The sequence below is a fragment of the Adiantum capillus-veneris genome, chromosome 28, assembly GCF_014529385.1.
Source record: "Adiantum capillus-veneris isolate H3 chromosome 28, ASM1452938v2, whole genome shotgun sequence".
Lineage (NCBI taxonomy): Eukaryota > Viridiplantae > Streptophyta > Polypodiopsida > Polypodiales > Pteridaceae > Adiantum > Adiantum capillus-veneris.
In genome coordinates this window covers 66,558,186-66,580,542 of record NC_140958.1, presented here as the reverse complement: position 1 = coordinate 66,580,542, position 22,357 = coordinate 66,558,186, and the positions used below count along the sequence as shown (strand labels likewise).

Below are 22,357 nucleotides of genomic sequence, written 5' to 3'. Positions count from 1 at the left end.
GGTGAGATCCAGAGGCAAGAACCTTGGTTCTCAAGGATTTAGAATAAGGAACGGAAGTTCCTTGGAATAGGGTTTTGCCCTGGGAATCGGAAGTTGAGGCTTCCGGGAACCATCAAGTCTTATTCTAGAACGAACGTGGTAATACATTCGGTTCAAGTGCTTGTATAGACTTCTCCTCAATAATAAAGATACTATTACGGGGGGGGGACCAGCCCATCTTCTGGTCCCCAGTACTGTGTCGATCTTCTCACTTTATCTCTCTCTCTCTATCTATTTCTCTCTATATCCTCTGGCTTCAATATTAAGTGATAAATTTTATTTATCCGAGTATATTTTATATTGCTATGCGCTCCCGTTTGTGACATTTGGTAAGAGAGATGCGCATCTTGGTATGTTCCTTTGGCTTTTGAGGTGGACAACGAGTGGGTCCCTCTTGCCTTTCTTATAGTATGGTCATGTTGTAGATTTGCATCCTTTTATGGGGTACATCATCAAGAAATGTTAAGAGTGGTGTCATTGATTTTGGCCATTGCAGGCTGATTTGCATCTGTCACCAATTTGGTCCATAGCCATGGACAGGGATGAATATGTGGGAAGTGTGGAATATCGGCAAGTGTTCAATGCATTGATATGCTCGTTTTTTTCCGGGAATCACTTGAGAAGCTGCAAGAGGTGCAGGCTGTTTATGATACCATACAGGAGTAGATAATGGTTGAGGCCAACTACTTTATGGATATTAGATTTGTTTGAGAATTACCTTAGTGAGGCCTTTGGGAAGTTGGTTTGGTAAGAGAGATGTGCATCTTGGTACGTCCCTTTGGCTTTTGAGGTGGACAACGAGTGGGTCCCTTTTGCCTTTCTTACAGTATGGTTATGCTGTAGATTTGCATCCTTTTATGGGGTACATCGTGAAGAAATTTTAAGAGTGGATGCGTGTCACTGATTTTGGCCATGCAGGGAGGATCTGCATCTGTCATCGATTTGGCCCATAGCCATGGACAGGACTGAATATGTGCAAGTGTCGAATATCGACAAGTATTGAATGCATTGATATTGCAAGAATCAATTGAGAAGCTGCAAGAGAGCTGTAGGAGATTTTGTTGCTTGCCTTGTGCAGGGCGCTCGGAGAAGGGAAAGTGGTAGAGCATGCAGGGCGACCCATACGCTGGTAAGGAATGTTGAGAAAGGGACAAGGCTACCCATTCCTAGCATCTGGCAGAGCATGTTGGGCGGGTGGACACTTGGATGGCCCATGCAAGGTAACTAAAGTCCATGCATAGTAGGTGATGGACCATGCAAAGCAACTCGAGTCCATGCAAGTTAAGAGGAGTCCATGGATGGTAGGTTGTAGTCTATGCAAGTCAATTGGAATCCATGCATAGCAGGTAGCAATCCATGCAAGTAAATTGGAGTCCACACACACACACACACACACACACACGTCTATGTTAAGGGTTGATTTAGCCAATTATAAGGACTGCTGCTGGCGCACTCTCTCTCCCTTTGTCTGCTCTCATAGAAGCAGGGCACCATCTCTTATGACTCATGAGCTTTGTACTATTGAAATTTTACAAACAAAGGGCAGGTCTCTTGAGTTGCCCTCTGTTTCATTTTCTGTGACTTTGGTGATTTGGACAGACGAGGAGCCTGTTCGATCTTGGTTGGCTTCGTTGGCCCACACGGCATGGACCCTAGGTTGAGCTTTCGCTTGACGACATTCGTTGTCCTAGTGGACACCTCCGCACTGTCGACAATCCCACCATGGCAATGCTCGACTGGGAGGACCCCCTCTTTGATTCACTCAATAGCCTTTACTTGTAGACGAGGCACTGCCTGACACATTGGAGTTGTTGATACGGAAGTTTTGATAGGGTCTACTTTGGCTCCCTGTATTCCCAGAAGCCTCGCTTCTTGGGGGCCCCGTTTGTTGCTGATCCCTGGTAGGGGCTGCTATTGCTCCACTGTTCCCTGTGGGCTTTGTGCTTGTAGCTCCTTTTCTGCGTAGGTCAGAGTCTACCAAGCGTTCTACCATGATAAGAGCTTCGGCATAATTCGCCAGGTTCTGCTTTTCGATCTCCCTACAAGCCCAATCCTTGAGTCCGTAGAGGAATCCATGAAGCCTTACCTTTTCCCAATGCACTTTTTCAAGCTTGAGCATGATTTGTTAGTACTTCGAAACAGTCTTGTAGTTTGCTTTCACCCTTGGACATAGTTCTCCACTCGTCAAGCATTCGGAAGTCCTCATTCTTGGGGACGAAGTACTCCCGCATGTTTGCTTTCAGACGTGCCCACGTGAGGTAGGGATTCTTCTTCTCTTCAATAAGTAGCCAGTTGTATGCGTCCCCCTCTAGAAAGTGGGAGACTAGCCTCCTCCATACGGCTAGTTCGAAAGAAACTCTCCATGTCGTGGATCCATTTTTCCAAGACTAAGGACTCCCACTGACACGAGTAGGGGGCAGGCTTGATTGGTTTGAAACTTCCTAGCCCATCCTCTCTGCTTGGGACATCCCTGGATGTGCTTATGGGGACTTTTCCTTTGTCCGTCTGAGTAGGGAGCGTTTGGTTGTATGCTTGAACCTCCAAGCGACACAGGTTGCGGTCTGGGGAGCGTTTGTATTGTATGAGTCCTCTGAACTCATGGCCCGGACATTTTTAGGCTATTTGTGGGGAGAGGGAGTCGTTGAGTAGCTTCATACCGCAGACCGTCTTTCTTGGGGAAGTGCTCAGCGGCGTTGTTCATTGTGTCTTGTAACATACATATGTGAGCATTTGTGTTGCATTGTGATGTGCCAACCACTGAATATTCCTTATTAGATGAGATTTTTCTGGGGAACCAATGACCAAGGATGTCAAGAGTTCCAATCTGGAATGAGACTCCTTATTGGATGAGATTCTTCTTGGAAACCAACGGGTTAGGGAATCAAGAGCTCCGATTTGGAAAGAGAAAACTGATTGTCCCTCCGATTCTCCCTCGGAATGACCCTTGGGAAATTTTTGAGCTAACTTGAGTTGTTTTGCAGATCGCGGACGATTACTTTCTTTCAAGAAGGGGGGATTTCACAAGCTGCTAACGTGTCAAGCCACTAAAGAACAAAGCCAACTTGCAGATCTCGTCTGAGAAGCCTACACCCTAGAAGCAGCAGAAGTTACCACCAACTTATGGGACCTCGTTCGATGGGGCCCAAGTGCCACAAAGACAATAAATAAAGTTGGACCCACACACACACAGAGAAGCATTAAAAATTGATGATGAGGCGTTGCACGAACAACCCGGAATTTACGCTTACATGATGATGTGGCAACAATACAGATTTCCGCGTTATGTGTTGGCAAGTGCTGACGTGGCAGGTGTACGGATTTTCGTAATTCACATTGGTAGCCTTCTGGGCTCAAAGCTTTTGGGCCTGATTCTTTTGAGTTTGTAGCTTTTCATGTAACTGCTTTTCATAGGCCAAGGGCCTATAAATATGAGCCAAGGGCTCATTCTCTGGCATGAGAAGGTGCAGAGTCTCGAGAACCGGCATTGCGGCAACATTTGGGGCCGGTGCTCTCTTGGGTTTGGAGCTCCGCCACTCCCCGTCTCATGTCATCTATCTCTTTCAGTTCGGTTGTTATTTGAAGTGCTTAAAGTTGCTCAGTGTGTTCTTTTCCGTTGGCACGTGGTGCCCGTCCCCATTACACATGTCCCTTTTCTTGCACCACAGAACCCCACAGTTGAGAGGTCTTGCTATGCCATTGGCTGACTCGCCAGATTTGTTGAATCAGAAATACGATGATGCCACTATATTCTTTGTTCATTATGACACACCCACCTTGGATTGTCTACGGGATGCTCTTGCTACCTTCTGCATGGCCGCGGTGCTTTCATAAATTGGCACAAGTGTTATGGCTTTCTAGCAAGAGTAGATGAAGATTGTCATTGTGGTGCACATGATAATTTCACTTGGCTACCTGAAGGGTAGACTCGCAGATATTTGGGTTTTTATGTCGAGATTGATATGTCCGTTAAGCTGCAGTTTGCGCTCGCTGCTACTACTTTCCATCAGGAAAAAACTTTGCCATTGGTGATCCTTGCATTTATCTCTGATTGGAAGAGCCCTCGTGGTGAATTAGGTTCTTCTTGTGAGAGCTTGGTTCACCGCATCATGGCGCGTTTAAGGCCCTTTGTACGCAACTTTTTGTGTGGTGGCATGGATGGCTCTACCGACACTCGACCACAAGTCCATTGGGACACCGTCATTTTGCCTAGAGAGGAGGGAGGATTGGGAATTATTGATCCAAAGATGCAAAGCAAGGCACTACTTGTGAAGCTGTCACAAACCAGTGACGTGGCAATGCTCCCAGATACACTCTTTGCGGCATAACATGCCACGTGGTAGCTGGCTTGGAAATTGTGCCGCAAAACGGGTTGACGTGGTAGTGTGGTACAGTTCTCTCCAAAACGCATTGGCCTGATGATGTGGCATCCGTACGATCTCCACAATTTGTGTTGGTTGCTCTACACTGGTTGATTTTTGGCAGATTTTGGAGCCAAGCTTTTGAGGATAATTGCTTTTGAGTTAGTAAGCTTTTGAGTTGAGATTTTGGGGCTCTGCTTTTTTTGGGCAACTCTTGTAACAATAAAAAGGTCTTTTGGGCCTCATTACTCATAGCATCTGGACGCAGAGTCTAAGTGTGAGTTTCCAGGGACTTCCTTGTACTTTGCACACAGATTAATAGAAAAAGAATTATCGAAAGGGGCGCCAGTCTTTGGGGCCAAAATCTCTTGGCACGGAACTACACCGGGCCGTGTCGTCTTTTGTGACTGTTTTGAAGTGAAATCTCTGCCGTGTCGCGGTAGAAACTAGACTTGGAGTGTCCAAGTTTGTTACAGCGGTATTAGAGCATAGAAAGATTCTTCTTCTACGGAGGATCCAGATCCAAACCTTTTTGCAGCGCACACAGCTTTTGTGAAAGAATCTTTGTGTCTCGACCTCGGACTTATTAGCCACTCCAACACTTCATAAGCGCGCATCGGGCGCGGTTCCGTCGTCATCGCTCTGTCTTACAGGGCATAAAGCCATAAAGAATCCCAGATTACACATGGGTTCTCGTGAAGAATTTGACAGAGGTGACATCTCTCAATGGGAAGGCAAAGAAAAGTTGAAAATCCGGTGCGGGAACTGAAGAAAAGAATGAAGATTTTGGGTAGAAAAATTTCCACGGACAAGTTTGCCCGAACAGAGTACAAATGTCAACTCTAGATTGGCATATGTGTGAACGGATTGATTAAGTACTCTAGGGACCCGAGATTAGCGAGAAACCTGAAGAATTACCCGATTGATAAGATTTACTCGAGATGGCATGTAGCCACTGCATCTCCTCTCAGGTAGGGAGGAAAGCCGAAAGGATAGACGGGTGCAAAAAAGCAGAACCTGTACTCGCAGAAAGACATGGACAAGAAATCTTGAAAAGAAGATGAACCAAAGGACCGCCAGAAGATAAATTTGAGAGTTACAGAACAGCAGCCGAGTGCGGAAGAAGAGGAGAGATGAAAGCAGAAGTGACACCACATTGCATGGGGCTCGACCCGAATCAAATGAACGAAGGTACAAAACTTTGCCGCTCTTGGGGCAAAGTGAAAGATAAAGAAGCCCTCATTTTCTTTGATGGAGGAGCCAAGGCCAACTTCTTTTCACTTGAATTGGTGGCTCGACTTGGAATTACGCTCGACAGGCTAAGGCCACAGGCGGAGGCAGTCCTAGTGGCACCAGGACGGATCATTGGCAAACTTCGTTTGCGATGTTAGGGGTCTTTAGGGCACGAGGACTTCTATGTAATGCCCTTGGAAGGTTGTGACGTCCTCCTAGGAATCCTTGGTACCACAAGAACAACGCCGTGGTTGACTATCGGGGTAAGAAAGCGACTTTTGACAAATGCATGACAAGAGAGATTGTACTTGATTAAATTTCGTTTCTTTACTCGATTTTTCTTTAGAGAACTGAATGATGATTGAAGGTTGAATATGTTTGACCTCGAAAAAGAACGACAAGATTTTTAGCAATAGTGGTTGACTGTTTCTCTGGAGGCGTACAAAGCGAGTTACCTCCTTTACGTCGTGAAGATCACATGATTCATTCGTGGTAGTACACCATCGAACGGGCCACCTTACAGCGTTAGCCGAGGCCAACATAAAGAAACAATGAACCAGAAGCGATTTCCACATTACGAGGATTGATGATATACTCGACAGACTTCAGAATTCTACTTGCCAAATTGAGATGAAGAAGTGATTATCATCAGATCTGTATTGCTCTTGGAGACGTACAACTTTCAAGACGACTTTTTGGATTTTCAGAGAATACTGATCGTTTGCGGGTTTTCCAGACATTGAGGAAGCATAAATTGCTTAAATGTGAAAAAGAGCGAGTTTTTCTTGCCTGAGATATATTTCTTGGGACACATCGTCTCAACGGAAAGGGTACAAATGAATCTGGCCAAAAGTGACACTATCCACAATTGGCCTGACTTGAAGAATGTTCACGAAGTTGGAAGCTTCTTGGGCTTATGTTCTTACTACCGGCGGTTAATTCGAAAGTTTGCAGAGGTAGCTTTCCCTTTGCACATTCTGACACAGAAAGGAGTCCCTTTCTCGTGGGGACCCACAGAGGTGACTGCCTTTCAGACATTGAAAAGAAATTGACTACTGGACCAGTATTGACTTTTCCGGATTTGCAAAAGTCATTCGAAGTGTATTGTGATGCTTGTGGTCGTAGTCTGGGTGCGGTCTTAATGCAAGAAGGCAATGTGATTGCCTATGAAAGCCGATTGTTTTCAAGGATAGAATTGATAGCACAGATTTATGAAAAAGAGCTCTTGGTAGTGATCCATGCTTTTACTCAGTGGCGATATTACCTACTCAGAGTCGATTTACGGTCTTAACTAATCATCAGATTTTACGCTACTTCTTGTCACAGAAGTAGCTTTTGGAAAAGAAGATGTGGTGGGATAACATCTTGTCATAGTTTCACTTCCACATTGTCCATGTTCAGGGACAGAAGAACTTGGTGGCAGATGCTTTGTCCCGGAAGCCGTTAGTCTTGGCTATTTCTGTGATCATCATAGAAGCTTCAAGGTCATGGTCGATCAGTACGCCAGAGATCCGGAATTTCCCGATGTATTCACTCCAATACAGAATGGGGATGAAGTAGCGGGATATTCCATACGAGATGGCTACTTGATGAAGAAAACGATGTGCGTCACACAGCCGTTGAGGGAACAGGTTTTAACTTTTGATTGAGTGCCATTGTCCACTTTTTACGGGTCACCGCGGCATGGACATCCACCTACAAAGGTGTGGAGCATTACTTCTTTTGGCCGAGACTCGAGAAAGATGTGGACGAATTCATTCGCAGTTGTTTAGTATGCCAGAAGGTCAAGTTTGACAGGCATCGGGCAAAGGGATTACTACAGACTTTACTCGTTCCCACACGCCCCTGGAAAAGTATTGCAATGGATTTCATCTTTGATCTCCCGAAGACACAGAGTGGGCATGATGGCCTTTGGACGGTCATCAACAGATTCAGTAAGCAGGCTAACTGCTCTACAGTAAGAAGACAGTTAAGCCCTATCCTTTGGCAAAACATTTCAAATATATGGCATGTCTGAGTCCATTGTTTCGGACAGATCCCCGATCTACTAGTTGTTTTGGAGGGCAATCTGGGAGAACGTTGGCACGTGGTTGCAGTTCTCGTCCTCGTTCCACCCGCACACTGATGGGCAATTTGGAAATAGCCAATTCAATGGGTTTGAATTTGTTAAGTCTTCTTCTTTGGATCAGAAGACTAAATGGGAGAAGTATTTTCCCTTGGTGGAGTTTGCCTACAACGACACACGGGAAAGACGCCATTTGAAGTGTTCGAGGGTGCTAAGAAGCTTCTTCAATTTCTAAGCACCTAAGACAAGATTCTTTTGAAGAAGATTTTTGAAACAAAGTCTAGAAGGCATGGAAGGCCATCTATCCGTTCAAAGGAGGAGAGGTCGTCCTCTTTTGACAACGACAAGATCAACAAGAAAACCAAGGAGTTCAAGGAAGGGAGTCATGCAAGGACACCCATCGAGGCCTTGAGTTGAACAACAGTTTGACGTCGCCTTCTCTAGAGCGTGGTTCTCAGAACATTCAGGGAGCGAAAGGCGGCATCTTACTTGAAAAGAACGATGAATATGCAAGAGATGTCATCATGCCTTGGCATCACTTGAAAATGACTGAAAAAGATACATTGGATGACTATTGCCGGATATTTTGGGATACTTGTCGAAGATTCTTTTGAAAGACCAGATTGAGCGGTTTTGCTATGATTTGCTAAAGAGATTCAAGGCTATGCTTTAAACTAGAAGTTTGACTCCATGGGACATGACTAAGCAACGATTTAGAATGTATGCCGGCTCATTGACTTATGCGACAGACAAGATAGTATCAAAAAGGCAAGAGTCTTCCAGTGAAGAGAATGAATCAAGGGAACCAGATGATAGCTCATCACAATATTCTGGCGAATCAGAGGGTTCCGACGAACTAAGGAAACCAGATGCAAGTTCATCAAAGAATTCCAGAGAAAGAGGAATCAAATGATAATACGTCTTAGGGTTTTGATGATTGACTCTGACATACCAATGGATAGGGAAGCGAAAGACGCTACTTGCAGGTCCCAGGGCACAAGGAAAGGAAGGAAAAAAGGAATCAACTGGTAGATTAGAACGTTCCCCAGACCCAAGATTAGATTTTTGAAGCCGACCAGTACACGAGGGACTTGGACATTGCTTTTGCCAAGGTCCGAAAGGCTTTAGAGAAATCTCAAGAAAGACATAAGAAGGCAGCAAATCAACATTGTCGCGATTTGAAATTAAAGGAGGACGATTGGGTGCTTACGTTTTGAGAAGGCACGCCTAAGAAAACAAAAAGGAAAGGAGCAGCTTTTTCCAAAGCTTGGCATGAGGTATTATGGCCCTTTCTAGATTAAAGAAAAGATAAATGATGTCTCCTTTAGACTGAAGCTGCTCGATACTCGGAAGATTCACAATGCTTTTCATGTGAGTCTATTGAAGCCTTTTGAAGGCGATGTGTCCGATGATGGGGAGCCTGATAATCAACCCGAAGTGGAGGAAAGCGAGGAGATACTCGTTCCAGAATAGATTTTGGCACACAACGACAGAAAGATAAAAGGTAGAGCGATTAGGCGGTTCTTGGTTAAATTCAAGAACTATCTTGCATTTGATGCGAAGTGGATGGAGGAGGAAGACCTAGCAGCCATAGTAACAAGGAATGGCCATTTTTAGGTCCCTGTTCCCCGTTCCCATCCCAACTTCCCGTTCCGAATCCCCGTTTCGTGTTTCAAACGTGAGTATCCGAAACAAGGAATGACATTTCATGCATGTTGCCGTTCCCCGTTCCGATTTCCCGTTCCTGGTAACTATGCTAGCAGCTACTCCTCAGATTTTGGAACTTTACCTTGAAGCATTTTGTTTATCATAGTCTTACTCTAATAGAACACCGATTTCAGCATGGGTGAATCTAGTGCAGCGGGTTTGCACAAGAGGGGAGTCACTCCTCTCCTTTGTCAACGGATTACTCCGATTTTGAATAGAGTCACTGATGTCCCTTTGGGTTTCAGGGATACTACTGGGATGAGTACTATTCTATTGTATGACTTTATGACAGGAATTCCTGAAATGAAAATGATTGATTTGTACTTGACTTGTTTGAGTGCAGGAAGTGAAAGACGAAATGACTGCAGCATTTCGGTCTCATAAATCTCTTAGACCTGATTGCAATAAAGATTAGTTAATCGGGCATCCGTGAGGTCCGGAAGGGATCTAGATGCGATTACTAAATACGTTGCTGATTGATCGTGGTCTAAGATTTGGGATGAATTTGTATGTGATTTGTCATGTGATGTCTTGTGATGTCAAGTGATGTCCGGTGATGGGACTGTCGATTTGTACAAGTGCTAGAAATGTTGTGTCTAGTGCGTCGGTACTAACAGTCAGTGTCTACTAAGACAGTTTATGGCCTCTGTTCGTTTTGCAGGCGTAATTGAGGGTGAGTACAATTCTTTCAAGAGAGGGGTATGTCGTGCTCCCAGATACACTCCTTGCCACAGAACGTGGCAGCAGGCCCGGACATTGCACCGCAATACGCGCTGACTGGCTGACGTGGCAGTGCTGTACTCCGTAAAATGTGCTGGCCTGATGATGTGGCAGTCCGTATAGTCGAGGCCCAGGAGGTTGTGGAATCGGAGGCTGGTTCTGTACCTCATAAAGTTTCTCTGCATAGTCGTGCCATACCTATGGATGCAATTACAATATGAGAGAGAGAGAGAGATATCTAAGAATTATGCAATTAAAAAAGCCAATTCTTATGGAGCCCAGTTGTCTAATATCAGTAGAAACACTGTAATTGTTTTAAAGTTTGTGAATAGTGGTCCTGACCGAGTTTGAGTGACTATGTTTTCCTTTTGCAATGTGCCATCCCAGTGGTTGAACTGCAATCAAAACAGGTCTCCCGCTGTTGAGTTTTTTAATTGCATCTATTTTGTGCAGATTGCGGCGACTGCCGCTTTTCTTATTGCCCGATATTTGGCTCGTGATCGAATTCTGAAGCTGGCAGAGGGCAACAAAAAGTTTTTGGCTATTGATAGGGCCATCGGTGAAAATGGTTTCCGAGTTGTTGTATTATTGCGGTTGAGCCCGTTATTGCCATTATCTCTCAGCAATTATCTCTATGGGTTGACATCTGTCGATCTTTTATCATACGTTTTAGGCAGGTAATTCTTGTTGTCTACCCAGACTTCGTAGTTTTTTCATCCTGTATTCTGGATGTTGGATCAAAATGTGCGTCTTGTTTTGGAGTGTTTGACTTTGGAATATACGATTTTGGTGAGATGTAAAATGTGCCTCATTGCTTATAAGTGCCTCAAGAAATCTGCTGTTAAAGCTCCAATCTATGGAGAAGCTTTTGTGATAAACATACTTATGATGATGCGACTAGTGTGTGTGTGTGTGTGTGTGTGTGTGTGTGTGTGTGTGTGTGTGTGTGTGTGTGTGTGTGTGTGTGTGTGTGTGTGTGTGTGTGTGTGTGTGTGTGAAATGAAGGGCTTTGAGAGAATTTTGGAGCTTAGCTGAGGTCTTGTAACAGCCGAGCTAAGATTTCTGGCAGTGGACTTTGTTAGAAATTTGGGCAATTCTCTTCTCAAGAGCCTTGGCAGACATTTTTTACCTCTTCAACAGAGGAGTTTTCTCAGAGGATGGTCTGTCCAGTCCAAGGAAGTTGAAGTAGTGTATATACTCATGAATTTGTTAGTACAATAAGGTCCTTGTTATGACTGCCTAGAGGTATGAGATTATTCTCACAGGCCAGTCATGATTTAACCAATGTGTCACTTATAATTCACTGTGCTGTCTTGGTGTATCTTTGATTTTGATAGGTTAGGAAGGTAATATGGCAATGTTACATGTTTTTAATGCAAGCTCGCCTAATGTTGCAGTTGGTTGGGTATGCTCCCGGGAACTTGGGCATACGTGAGTGCTGGTGCTGTGGGACGAGCATTCATTGTAAGTCTGTATAATCTGTTCCTTCTTATTTATCTCATTGATGCTGAATATTCAAGGATCACACAGAATTATTCATGGCTGACGTCAAATATGATTAATGCTTGCAGTAATTCTCAGTAGTCCTCATGCAGCCCCATTGCTTATCACCTTACAAAAATAATGTGTAGGCATCTGGTAGATATTCTGTCTTTTGCTTCCTGCATTTGTACTAAATTTTTACAAATTCAACAAAAAATGCATAGTAAAATCACTTCAATAGTGAATCCATATAAATTAGCCATCTAATCAGCATTGATACTATGGAAGAAAGGAACCCACATCGCCCCCCCCCCCCCCCCCCCCCCCCCCCCCCCCATACATGCAGATGCATCAATTCCAACTAAAAATGTTGTTTGATTTTCAACCACTCAGAACTTCTAGCATATAGAAGCCTGTCAATTACAAGAGGTGGAAAATTCTCCTCATACCATATTATCAGCACAGCAAGAGGAATCATATCTGTATCAGAACTCCTGTCAGAAGCAGGCTTTCTAGGAGGTATAGGTGGTTCTGGTGTTGGAGAAGACGAAATTTCAGCTGTGGAATCACTGCGCGGGCACGTGCCCCGCCCCCCCTTCCCCTCTTTTTTCCCCCGCGTGCCCTGCCATCTATCTAAAGGGTATACAAGTACGGTATGCACTCTAGCTAGCTCCATCTTGTACTCTACGGGAGGTGTAGTATGGTATACATCAAAGATGGGGTGGTCAACAATTCCCCGAAGAATATACTTGGGTCTGATCTGAGCTGAGCCAGGCACTCTGCAGTCTCTCGGTGGATCTGGTCTTTGATCTCTGTTTATCTCTCGCTAGTAGAGCTGAGGTGCCTGAAACCCAAGGGCTCTGTGTCTCGTGCTGGCTCTGAGTGTCTCTCCTCGTTGGAGGGTAATTCCTTGTTGTGTGGGTGCCAGAGGTGGAAGGAAAGAATGCAATGATCTATGTTTTGACGCTTCCTGTTTAGTACTGTCTGGGCCTGTAAAGAGAGCTCTCGTCTCGTTTTCTTCCATATAAGCCTCCCTAGCACATGCTGGTCTGCCAACTCTAAGAGTATTCCTCTCTGAAGATGATGGGATGTTTCTCTCTGATGACAGTGTAGGCTCTGTAGCCGCATACATAGTGCTCCTCATGCTCCACCTCCCCCATTGCTCACCATCTGCATCCTCTCTGCATAGTCTGCATATCCTCTCGTCTCTAGGGATCCGAGCTGCTTTGTCAGCCTCTATCTCAAGGGGGTGTGATGAAACCTTGAGCTGGCCAATAGCCACCCTAGAACCATGTGGTAAGAAGCCCTCCATGTATCTTGGTCTCTCTGTGAATCCGAAATGCTCATGAAGCACTCTCTGTAGTATAGCATCTTCGGAGGATGGTTCTGCATGGGTGATATCCAAGTCTCTTATATATAGCTGCCAGAGGTCCTATATCAAGATTCTCCTCCTCTCGCCATAAGAGGTGGATGTGTGGCGCATCTCTGTCATATTGGAATGGTGGCTACAAGGCATATATTCTAAAATAGGGCCTCCACGGCTCCGCCATCATGGGTGGTGCAGCAAGCTCGGCTCAAACACTATCGTGAGGAACTGAGGGTTTTTGTGTATGATACGTGCCCTCATGAGTACTTGTGGTCTCTTTATCTATGTTCACCAGCATGTGGCTAGGCCTGGCGCCCATATTGCAGCTCTGTACATCAGTGCGGGCGTGACTTGAGTGTTGGCCACCCCTTTGTCTGGGGATCATGGAAATGTGCCTGCTGGCATTGTCTCTCTAACAGAGCCAGTGCAGCATATCCTTGTGATCGTCTGGCCCTAGTTGCTGATCCCATATTGAATCGCGTGGTGACTGCAAAAAAAAAGTGACCCCAAGCTATACAGATGAAGCGAACACTCTTCCTGGCCGCTTGCAGGAATGCATGTGGCCTGGCTCTTCCCTTGTCTTGAGGTAACAATGGTCTCTGACATACATCCTGGGCATCAAACTCTCCCAAATACCTACTCATATAATGCATAAATACCCCTTGTCATATCTGATGGCATACCAAGTGGCTATGAGCGCTAGAAAAGCCTGTCTCGTGGCATTGTATCAAAGGCTTTGCAGAAATCCACAAAGTAGCAGCATAAAGTAATCCCTAAACAGTACTCTCATTAATTTCCGCTACTCTCAAGTTAATAGGCCAATTCCGTTACAAAAACATAAATTTGGTTCGCATAGCTTTCTTTTCGTCACCTTGGTGTGATTAATCAAACACCTTAAAGTGAGTACGTGGTCAATGGCAAAGGAAGTTAACAGGCTTGGACACCCAACTAAACTTGAATAGAAAGAGAAGAGGAGAGTAGACACGAAGCGACGGAGTTCTGCTTCCAATTGCACTCGCTTCAAAGACTAGCACCCCTTTTGATATTTCTTCCTTTATGATCACAAAAGTACAATGGTTGAGGGTCCTCTCTCTCTGTAGTGCTCGCTCCCAAGTTAATCTGCCAGAGAAGAGGGCTCTGACACTTCTTATAAGGGGTTACAAGCCCCTAAGCTGGGCGCCAACATCCATGCTTTTCATCTCCAAAAGCTCATGCATATCTTGCAAAATAGTGTTCGTACAGTTATGCCACATGGCAACATGAATTACGGCGCGATTTATGGAAGCCATGTCATCATCTTATTTTCACAGTTTTTGGACGTCTCTCTTTATTAAAAATAGGTTCGGCCTCTTTAGTAAGTACTTTAGGTGTCCATTGGAATAGTGCCACGTCACACACTTGTGACATACCCCCCTCTTGAAAGAACCCTGATTACACCTGCAAAACAGACAAAGGACAAAAATGAGCTCTATAGAAACACTTGCACACAGACGACAATCATTGAATAGTTACATCACATTCACATCATTATCCCTATTGACATCTCAGATGAGAATCATGATCATTGCAACTTTGTTTAGCAATCACATCCAGATTGTGCTGACCTTTTCACGGATGTCTTGATTTACTAAATCTCATTACAATCACATTCACTCACCGATAAGATGCCCCTCTCGTGCCGCACACCACATCGATTCAACCCGCTGATTAAACATGCACTTAAGGAATAGACAATGCTAAACCAAAAGCCTCAAGGTAAAGCGCTAGCAATTGAGGAGAATCTGCTAAGTCCTCCTCCTCCATCCATTGTGCATCAAGAGCCGGATAGTTCCTAAACTTACCTTTGCTTTCCTCATGCGCGAGGACCTGTTCTAGATCAAGAATCTTTTCTGTCTTTTTCACTTCTTGTTGCTCCTTTGGCTCCTTGCCCTCTGGCACCTCGTTTCAAGAGCTACATGAAAAGCATTGTGAATCTTCCTAGTATCTGGCAACTTCAGTTGAAAGGATACATCTTTTATCTTTTCATGAATCTGGAAGGGCCCATAGTATTGCATACTAAGCTTTGGGAAAAGCCTCTCCTTACCCTTTTCTGTAGGCGTGCTTTCTCAAATGGAAGTAGCACCCAATCATTCTCCCTTAACTGCAAGTTGCGAATGATGCTTGTCTGCTGCTTTCTTATGGAATGCTTGAGACTTCTTCTAGACCAAGGCAAAGCTACTCCTATTCCGCTGGATACTCAGGGAGAACTGAGTCTTCATCCTCTACCAATAGCAGTCCTTTGCGTCTCTTCGAAGATCCATCTCGTCTGTTGAATCCCAGGCCAGCCTATTTGAAGAACTCTTGCTAAATTTGATGAAGCAAAAGATTTTTCCATGGCTCTCCTGGAGGAGCCCTCGCACGCACGGTTCTACTCTTCTCTTACTGGATCAAGAATCTCCGGTCCCCCTTGACAGGACCGACCAATTTACCTTGGCACATGTGGGCTATCCCTCTCATCCGGACCAAAGAAAGTTCTCGATAAGCTGCTGCACAGGAACGCAAGAAATCCCAGAAAGGCATGTGCTCATACGCCTATCCATATAGAGGCAAAGCGCACCAAGGAGTAATAGAACATTTTGTTCCTTTGGCATAAGGTCGAGTCCACCTGATAGCCCAAGTAGCAAACTGTGGTCCCAGTTGGGACTCCTGAAAGTCTTATCTGGACACCACTCAGGGGGAGGGGAGGGGGGCTATGAATCAAGTGTGGAAAAGTCTTGTGCCAATAATTGAACCACCCCAAATCTACACAAAAAGTCCTGAGAATCTACTCGCATACATACAGGTTGTGCATAGTCAAAGCTGGCATCTGCAAATTCGTCATCTTTCAACTCCTCGCTGCCGTTAGGAGCTGCAAACCACAAAACTCAACCTCCTGACTAGCTACAAAATAATGCATGGCCTCAACAAAGAACAAGAACAGAAGAAGACATCTGTACCAAACAGACTCTGAAAGCATGAATCATTGTCCTTTTCCAGCAGTAAGCAACACTTGGCTTTGATCTTTACCTTTTGAGTGCTGCAATACGTCTAACCCTCCAGTATCGGAAGCCCTTCCAATGCATTCTCAAGAAAGCCCCAAGCTACATTGTTATAAGCTTTTCAAACTTTAACAGCAGGAACTGTCAATTCGACCTCACCCATCCATGCCAGGGCAAGCCTACCAGAAGGTAAAGACATTGTCAAGGATATGGCTCCTGACAGAACCTATCTTGATTAAGGTGAAGCACGGCTCCCAAACGATTGGCTAGAGCCTGAAATTGAGAGCCTTCGTAAGAATTTGTAGCCTGATGTGAGGGTGCAAAGAGCCTCCACTGTTGAATGCCATCACCTGGTGGATTGAAATATGAGACTCCTGTTAAACTCTGAAGCATCCACTCGTGTCTACATCGTGTTGCAAAGCTTGGCACGGGTGGGACCCACAGTGTCGGGCTTCACACTTGTCTATGACTTGCTGCAAAGCTTGGTGCAGGTGGACCCAGGGTGTCTCAAAACTGTAAAAAGAGAGGCGATGTAAGGCCATTCTCGTGCAGGCAACATCTATGAGGTGAAGCCTGTACCGCATTTCCCAACTCTACTAAAAGCCCTCCTCTCCTCAGTGACACTGGTGCACATGACAGTAGAGATGCATGCTGCCAGCATCCATTTCCACTCTTAGCTTGCGTTTCAATACAAGATGATTCCTGAAAAAGAGAGTAGCTTATGTCCTGAAATTTCCCAGCTTCCAGTCATTGAGCCATGGCGGCAGTGTATTTGGAAAATGCCAGCTTCATTGTCTCAAGCATTTGGGAGGTTTATCTAAGAAGTGCTGGCCAGAATGCTGCTCATGCCACTCATAGTACGTCCTAAGTCATAGACATGAAAGCTGAGGAAAGGGAAGACAGAAAGGGGAAGGGGGGGGGGGGGTGGCGCGGTTTGTTTGTTAAGCAGAAGTCTCCATTGGTGTCGGCTGTTGTGAAGACTAAGTCATGGACATAAAAGCTGGGGAAATGGAAGAAAGGGGGGGTGGGGGTAGGGGGTAGGGGTAGGGGGAGGTTGTTAAGCAGAAGTCTCCATTGGTGTCCACTGTTGTGAAGATGAAGAGGAGGGGCATAGAAAATAGAGGGGGAGGGGGAAACAAATTTAGCGGAACACTTACACATCATTCAGGAATCAGCATCTTGAAATGAACAAAGGGTGGGTTCAAACAAGGTGGAAGAAAGGAAAGATACTTTTGCTGGCGGCAGCTCAATAGATTCTCTCGTGTAAATAGCAGCAAATAGGTTCACAAAGACAATTTACACTGCACCAGTCAGTGGTTGTTGATGGTCCTCTTTTTTAGATGCTTCATATAGTTTTATCCCTTTCTTTCTTTTTCTCATTCAACATTCAGTACGCATATAATAAATACACATGTATGTGCATTTTCTGACATGCTTAAACAGTGAGCATTGAAGCACTGGTGTTTTATCTTGTGAACAATCATGTTGCAGCAACAGGAAGCAGAGGGTGGAATAGGTGGAGGGTCGGAGCACCTTTGGACTTTGGGCATTGGACTTCTGGTGACTGTGGTAGCTGCGACTTATGTCACTCGTCTAGCAAAAGTATTTTTTATGCTTCTTTGTTCTCTATACAGCAGATTGTGTGCTGATTAGCATGGAGTTGGTACTTCGAAGATGTTTTGCAGTTCTAAGCGTTCCTTGTCTGGTGTGTCTAGGATGCTATAAAGGACATTGAGTGACAGCACAGGATCTTGCAAGAGGCGTCGCTATTTTAGTTCTCTAGATGGATAAGGTTAGCTACTCATAAGGCAAAGCTGAGTAGTGCATGCATTGGTTCTCACAGGAAAAAGAGTTCTATGAATTGCAGAGCAGAAGATCATTCATGAGTTGAATACCTTTCCAGTCCTCATTCATAAGTAGTGGCAGCATGAACATTGGAAGTCTGGACTGGGCGGCTGTTGGCAATCTACGACCAAGCTTGTTTGAGCGGCAAAGGCTGCATCAACTGGTGCTCAATGTACAGAGTACTCTTTCAACGTCTACTTCGCATTGCCTCATACCTTCCCGTTAGTCATCACCGAAACACCCTCAGAGACGTTTGCCTTCCCCTTGTTTTCTCGTACATCGACAGTTCAAAACTATGAAGTCTGACTAGAGTACTTACTGCTAAGCCATCATCAGTGTATTTTGTGTATTAATGAGGTACTGAGGTTGATGTACCTCTGCTTTTGACCTTTGGATGAAGAGAACAGTGCTAGAGTGCTGGCATAAGCTGAAGAAACTGAGCCGATGAAAGAGAGATATTGTGATTAATCAGACCCTCAAGTTTTAAGTCAATGATATCATTCCATTGGTAAGGGCATGGAGATTCTGATGCATTATGTACTGTTTTCGGCAAGTCGGGCTTGGAATGTTGGTCAGGTTGATGTGATGATGGGTTCTGATGGTGGAATGCATTTCTCAACTATCTCAAGGTAACTGTACCATCTTCATGATCTGTCTCTTCAGCATAGATGGATTGCTTGTTATAGCATCTGTTGATGCTTCCATCACTACTAATTTTTGTTAACAATAGCTTGGTACCAAAAAGAACAATTTAGTGTCCGTTTTTCATGAATTTAATTAAAATGGTACATGAAATTTAGAGAACATCTCAAGACATGCTTTTGCAAACTTATGAAATGTTAGCCATAGTACTCGTAAAAATTATAATCCCTCACTTTTGTTCACAACCTCAATAGTAACTACAATCGTGTAAAGCACCTACATAAGACAACAATTTATGTTCATTAAAACTCGTATCTTGGCTTTGAAAGACGAATTTTCTTCTTTGCTAGTGTCTTCAAGATTTATGTTTTTTTATTATAATAAAAAATGATCTAAGAACTAAGTTATGAAGCTTGACTAATTGTTATAATAAGTTTTTTCCTATGCATAAAGCTTGAAATCTATGCAAAATCTTATTTTGATGAGAACTTATATTCAATTTAGAACTTATCACCATAATCTTATTATGATATTACTTTTGGCAAAATAAAAATTTGGTTATGTTCTTCACCTCATATTTGTTATAAGGCATGAGCATGGTCTAGTTCATGACCTATATGTGATTTTTAGCTTCACCAAATAATTATAAAAGGTTGTTTAGAACAACACTTTAGTGTCTTAGGACACTTGAGTGTCCAATTACAAAACTAGCGTTAAGGTAATAATAGTCTTTAATATGGGACTTCGCTTCTCTGGTGCTAAAAAGCTAATAGAAAAACGCTCATATGACTATACACTTGTACAGAAGTGTGCTTATTTGGAGTCAATATAGTCAAGCATTTGTTGGCTTTCTTTGCGAGCCAAGGTTGTCCCATGGGTTGCCATTTGTTGGGCTTTTTTCTAGCATTTACACTAGTTTTGTATTTGGACACTAGTATGTCCCATTTTCCTTCCAACTTAAGGTCAGCGAAAGATATTGGTCAAGTTATCAGATGAAAAATATCGAGGAACATTTTCTATTTCAACAAAAACATTAGATCAACAAATTTATTACACGTTTTTATGTTGAAGCTTTTACTAATTTTGAAGCTGTCAAGAAGTAATGTAACATTAGGAGAACTTCACATACAAGAAGCAAAATATTGCCACAAAAAACTTTCCACACCGGTTATAAATTGTATTTAAACGTCTCATTTTAAAAGTTTTAAAAGTGGAGTGAAACTTCTTGCTTTCCAAATGTAAATCAAGTTATGCATGTACCAATTGTCTCCCTATGAAGGAGTCCACTATGATTTATTGTTATTCACTAATCATTGAAATTGTGGTCATTCTCAAGGTTAATGCCTCTTCACATAAAAAAGGGAAAATTTGTAGGTCTTGCAAATCTCCATCTTTTTGGCATAACATTAGTCATTACAGTCTCAAGGATTAGGAATGTATATTTCCCTTAGGACTTACAAAAAAATAGTATGAATATATATTATTAGTAATCTCTCATTTAAGTCTTGCTAATTTATTCTAAGCTTACATTGCATTTTCTTTTTTTTAATAAGATTGCATGCGCGTTTGATATGGTATTCTTTAGAGGTCCAATCTTCAATCTGTGTCTTGTTAAAACAAGCCATAGGGGATAAGTATGAAATGTCATTCTTCTAGTGTTGGACATGTGTCCCTCATGCTGGGATTGGAAGTACTAAAAATAATAATTTCAATTTTGTAAGGGTGGGGTTTTGAATTTAAGAGATATCTTGAAGGCTATGTGTCTCTTTTTCCTTTGGCTAGTTCAAACACAAAATAACTCATGCTTGAGCGTCTTAGCTAAACTAGAACAATAGACATGATTGGTTGCCATCTTACACACTTTTATTGTTTTTCTCTAAAGCTAATGTCTCATGTGAATGTGGGATGGAGGAGTTTGAGATATATTACACAAATAAACACACTTTCCTTTTTAGCTTCTTCAAAAGCAAATTGAAACTACTAAGCATGTTCTTTATAAAACTTTCTCCAAAATTCACAAGAAGCTTCTTCTCCCTTTTCTTAGATCTATGTTTTCAAACTTTAACTAGGTAGAATTGAGACTCCTTTTCAGAGGCTAACATGTTTTGACATGCATATATGTGATTTTCACCTTCTTCATTTACTCTGGTTGATCCATAAAGGGCTCTAAAAACTTCTCTTATTTAAATTCCATTAGAGAGAGGTGATATTTCATTCATTGCTTGGCAAAAAGCACACTACATTGTCTAGCTTTGGTAACAAACTAGTGTTGTACATAGTGAAGAAAATGTGCATGTTTCACAACGATAATGTATTCTTTATTGAAACCTACACTCTTAGGATCTAACATGTTTTAACATGCATATGTGATTTTCACCTCATTCATTTACTTTGGTTGATCCATAAAGGGCTCTAAAAAATTCTCTTATGTAAATTCCATTATAGAGAGGTGATTTTTCATTCATTGCTTGGCAAAAAGCACACTACATTGTCTAGCTTTGGTAACAAACTAGTGTTGTACATAGTGAAGAAAATGTGCATGTTTCACAACGATAATGTATTCTTTATTGAAACCTACACTCTTAGGATCTCGTGATCTTAAAATTGACAACGACACAAGGGGAACCAATGGTTACAAGCTTAGGAGTAACATACAAGCAATTGAGGATCTCTCTTTAGGCTTCAAAATCTACAAGGTTTCTAGAGTACACTTAAGATTAAGATGTGAAAGAGTACCACACTTAGTCTCCTCCCCTATTAACAAATCTATTAAAGCTATATATCAAAGACATGAGAATTAAACTTGAGATGGTCAATAAGCACCTAGCAGGGCTAGAATTATTCAAAAACAAATGTGCCAAGCATCCAATCCTTCACTATCATCGCCATTTACCACAATGGCATCTAATCTTGTATTTAAGCCTCATCTCCATACAAAAAATTATTAAAGTACATTCTAGTACACAAAGAAAGATGTATAGGAAAATATGTATGATGGTGGTCATGATGATAGAAGCCAAATGAAGGATAAAACTAGTAGCAATCCTGAGTTTTTCTTAGATCAAGTGCAATTAGACATGGGCATATCAAGAGATCAATGAACATGTGAAAGGGAGAAAAAATATTGAGCTATTACTAGCGCGCACACACAAACTTCCAAGAAGGTAATGGGAGATGCTGCAATTCGTTTCATTCATAACACAAATACATTGAAATTATGTTGGCTATTGACTTTATTAATGAGTGTGGAAAGTTGTCATGAGCAATGAGTGTGGGCTCACCTTGAGTGTCACATCTCAACACTCCTAAGATAGTCTGCAAATGATGAAGCTTTCTAGCTCTCAACGCCTTTGTGAGATTGCACTACCTTTGTTTCTTTGCTAATGGTAAAGTTGATATGATATAATTAGATTCCAAAACGGGAGTATTCCCTAATATGTTCAATCCATGCATATATTGCCAAAAGGCATGCTTCAACGATTGTCATGGGCCTATAACCACCCAATCCAGCATGCAATCTCAAATCAACAAGTAGACTGTTAAGGAACGATATCTTATATTTATGTTCGTTAAATGAATCAAGTTGATGGTTATGCTCGGATTCTCCCACATTTCTATGTTGTCATTGTGCATCATATGATTTTTTCTACCATTAATTTCTTCTTTGGTTGTAGCGGTAGTCATAAGCTCGAAACTTGTATTTATGTATCAACCTCATGTATATACAAATTATAGTTCATCCAAAGCATGAATCTTTATACATTTATTTTTTGGACATATTGTTTGTACACTGAATTTTCAAATGAAAACAATTAAAAAAAAACTTGATGAATGTCTATATAGCAGGATTAAAGTTCTTAGGCTACGTAAGCACATTATCACC

At 42.8% G+C, this 22,357-nt stretch overlaps 1 protein-coding gene across 2 annotated transcripts in view; it reads left to right on the top strand.

Moving 5' to 3' along the window:
* LOC147420587 (uncharacterized) overlaps positions 1-18,344 on the top strand; it is a 71,519-nt gene extending 53,175 nt beyond the window's left edge. The window contains exons 5-9 of one of the 2 annotated variants that reach the window (XR_015186936.1): positions 10,576-10,799; positions 11,520-11,586; positions 17,479-17,589; positions 17,703-17,779; positions 17,855-18,344. Coding sequence is in view for 1 of the 2 variants with exons in the window: in XM_086504153.1 (XP_086360279.1) it covers positions 10,576-10,799; positions 11,520-11,586; positions 17,479-17,589; positions 17,703-17,726 (426 nt within the window). In the remaining variant the exon portion in view is untranslated. Of the gene's footprint in view, positions 1-10,575; positions 10,800-11,519; positions 11,587-17,478; positions 17,590-17,702 lie in introns of both variants that reach the window. The other variant, XM_086504153.1, reaches the window with a different exon arrangement.
* The last annotated feature ends 4,013 nt before the right edge of the window (positions 18,345-22,357 follow it).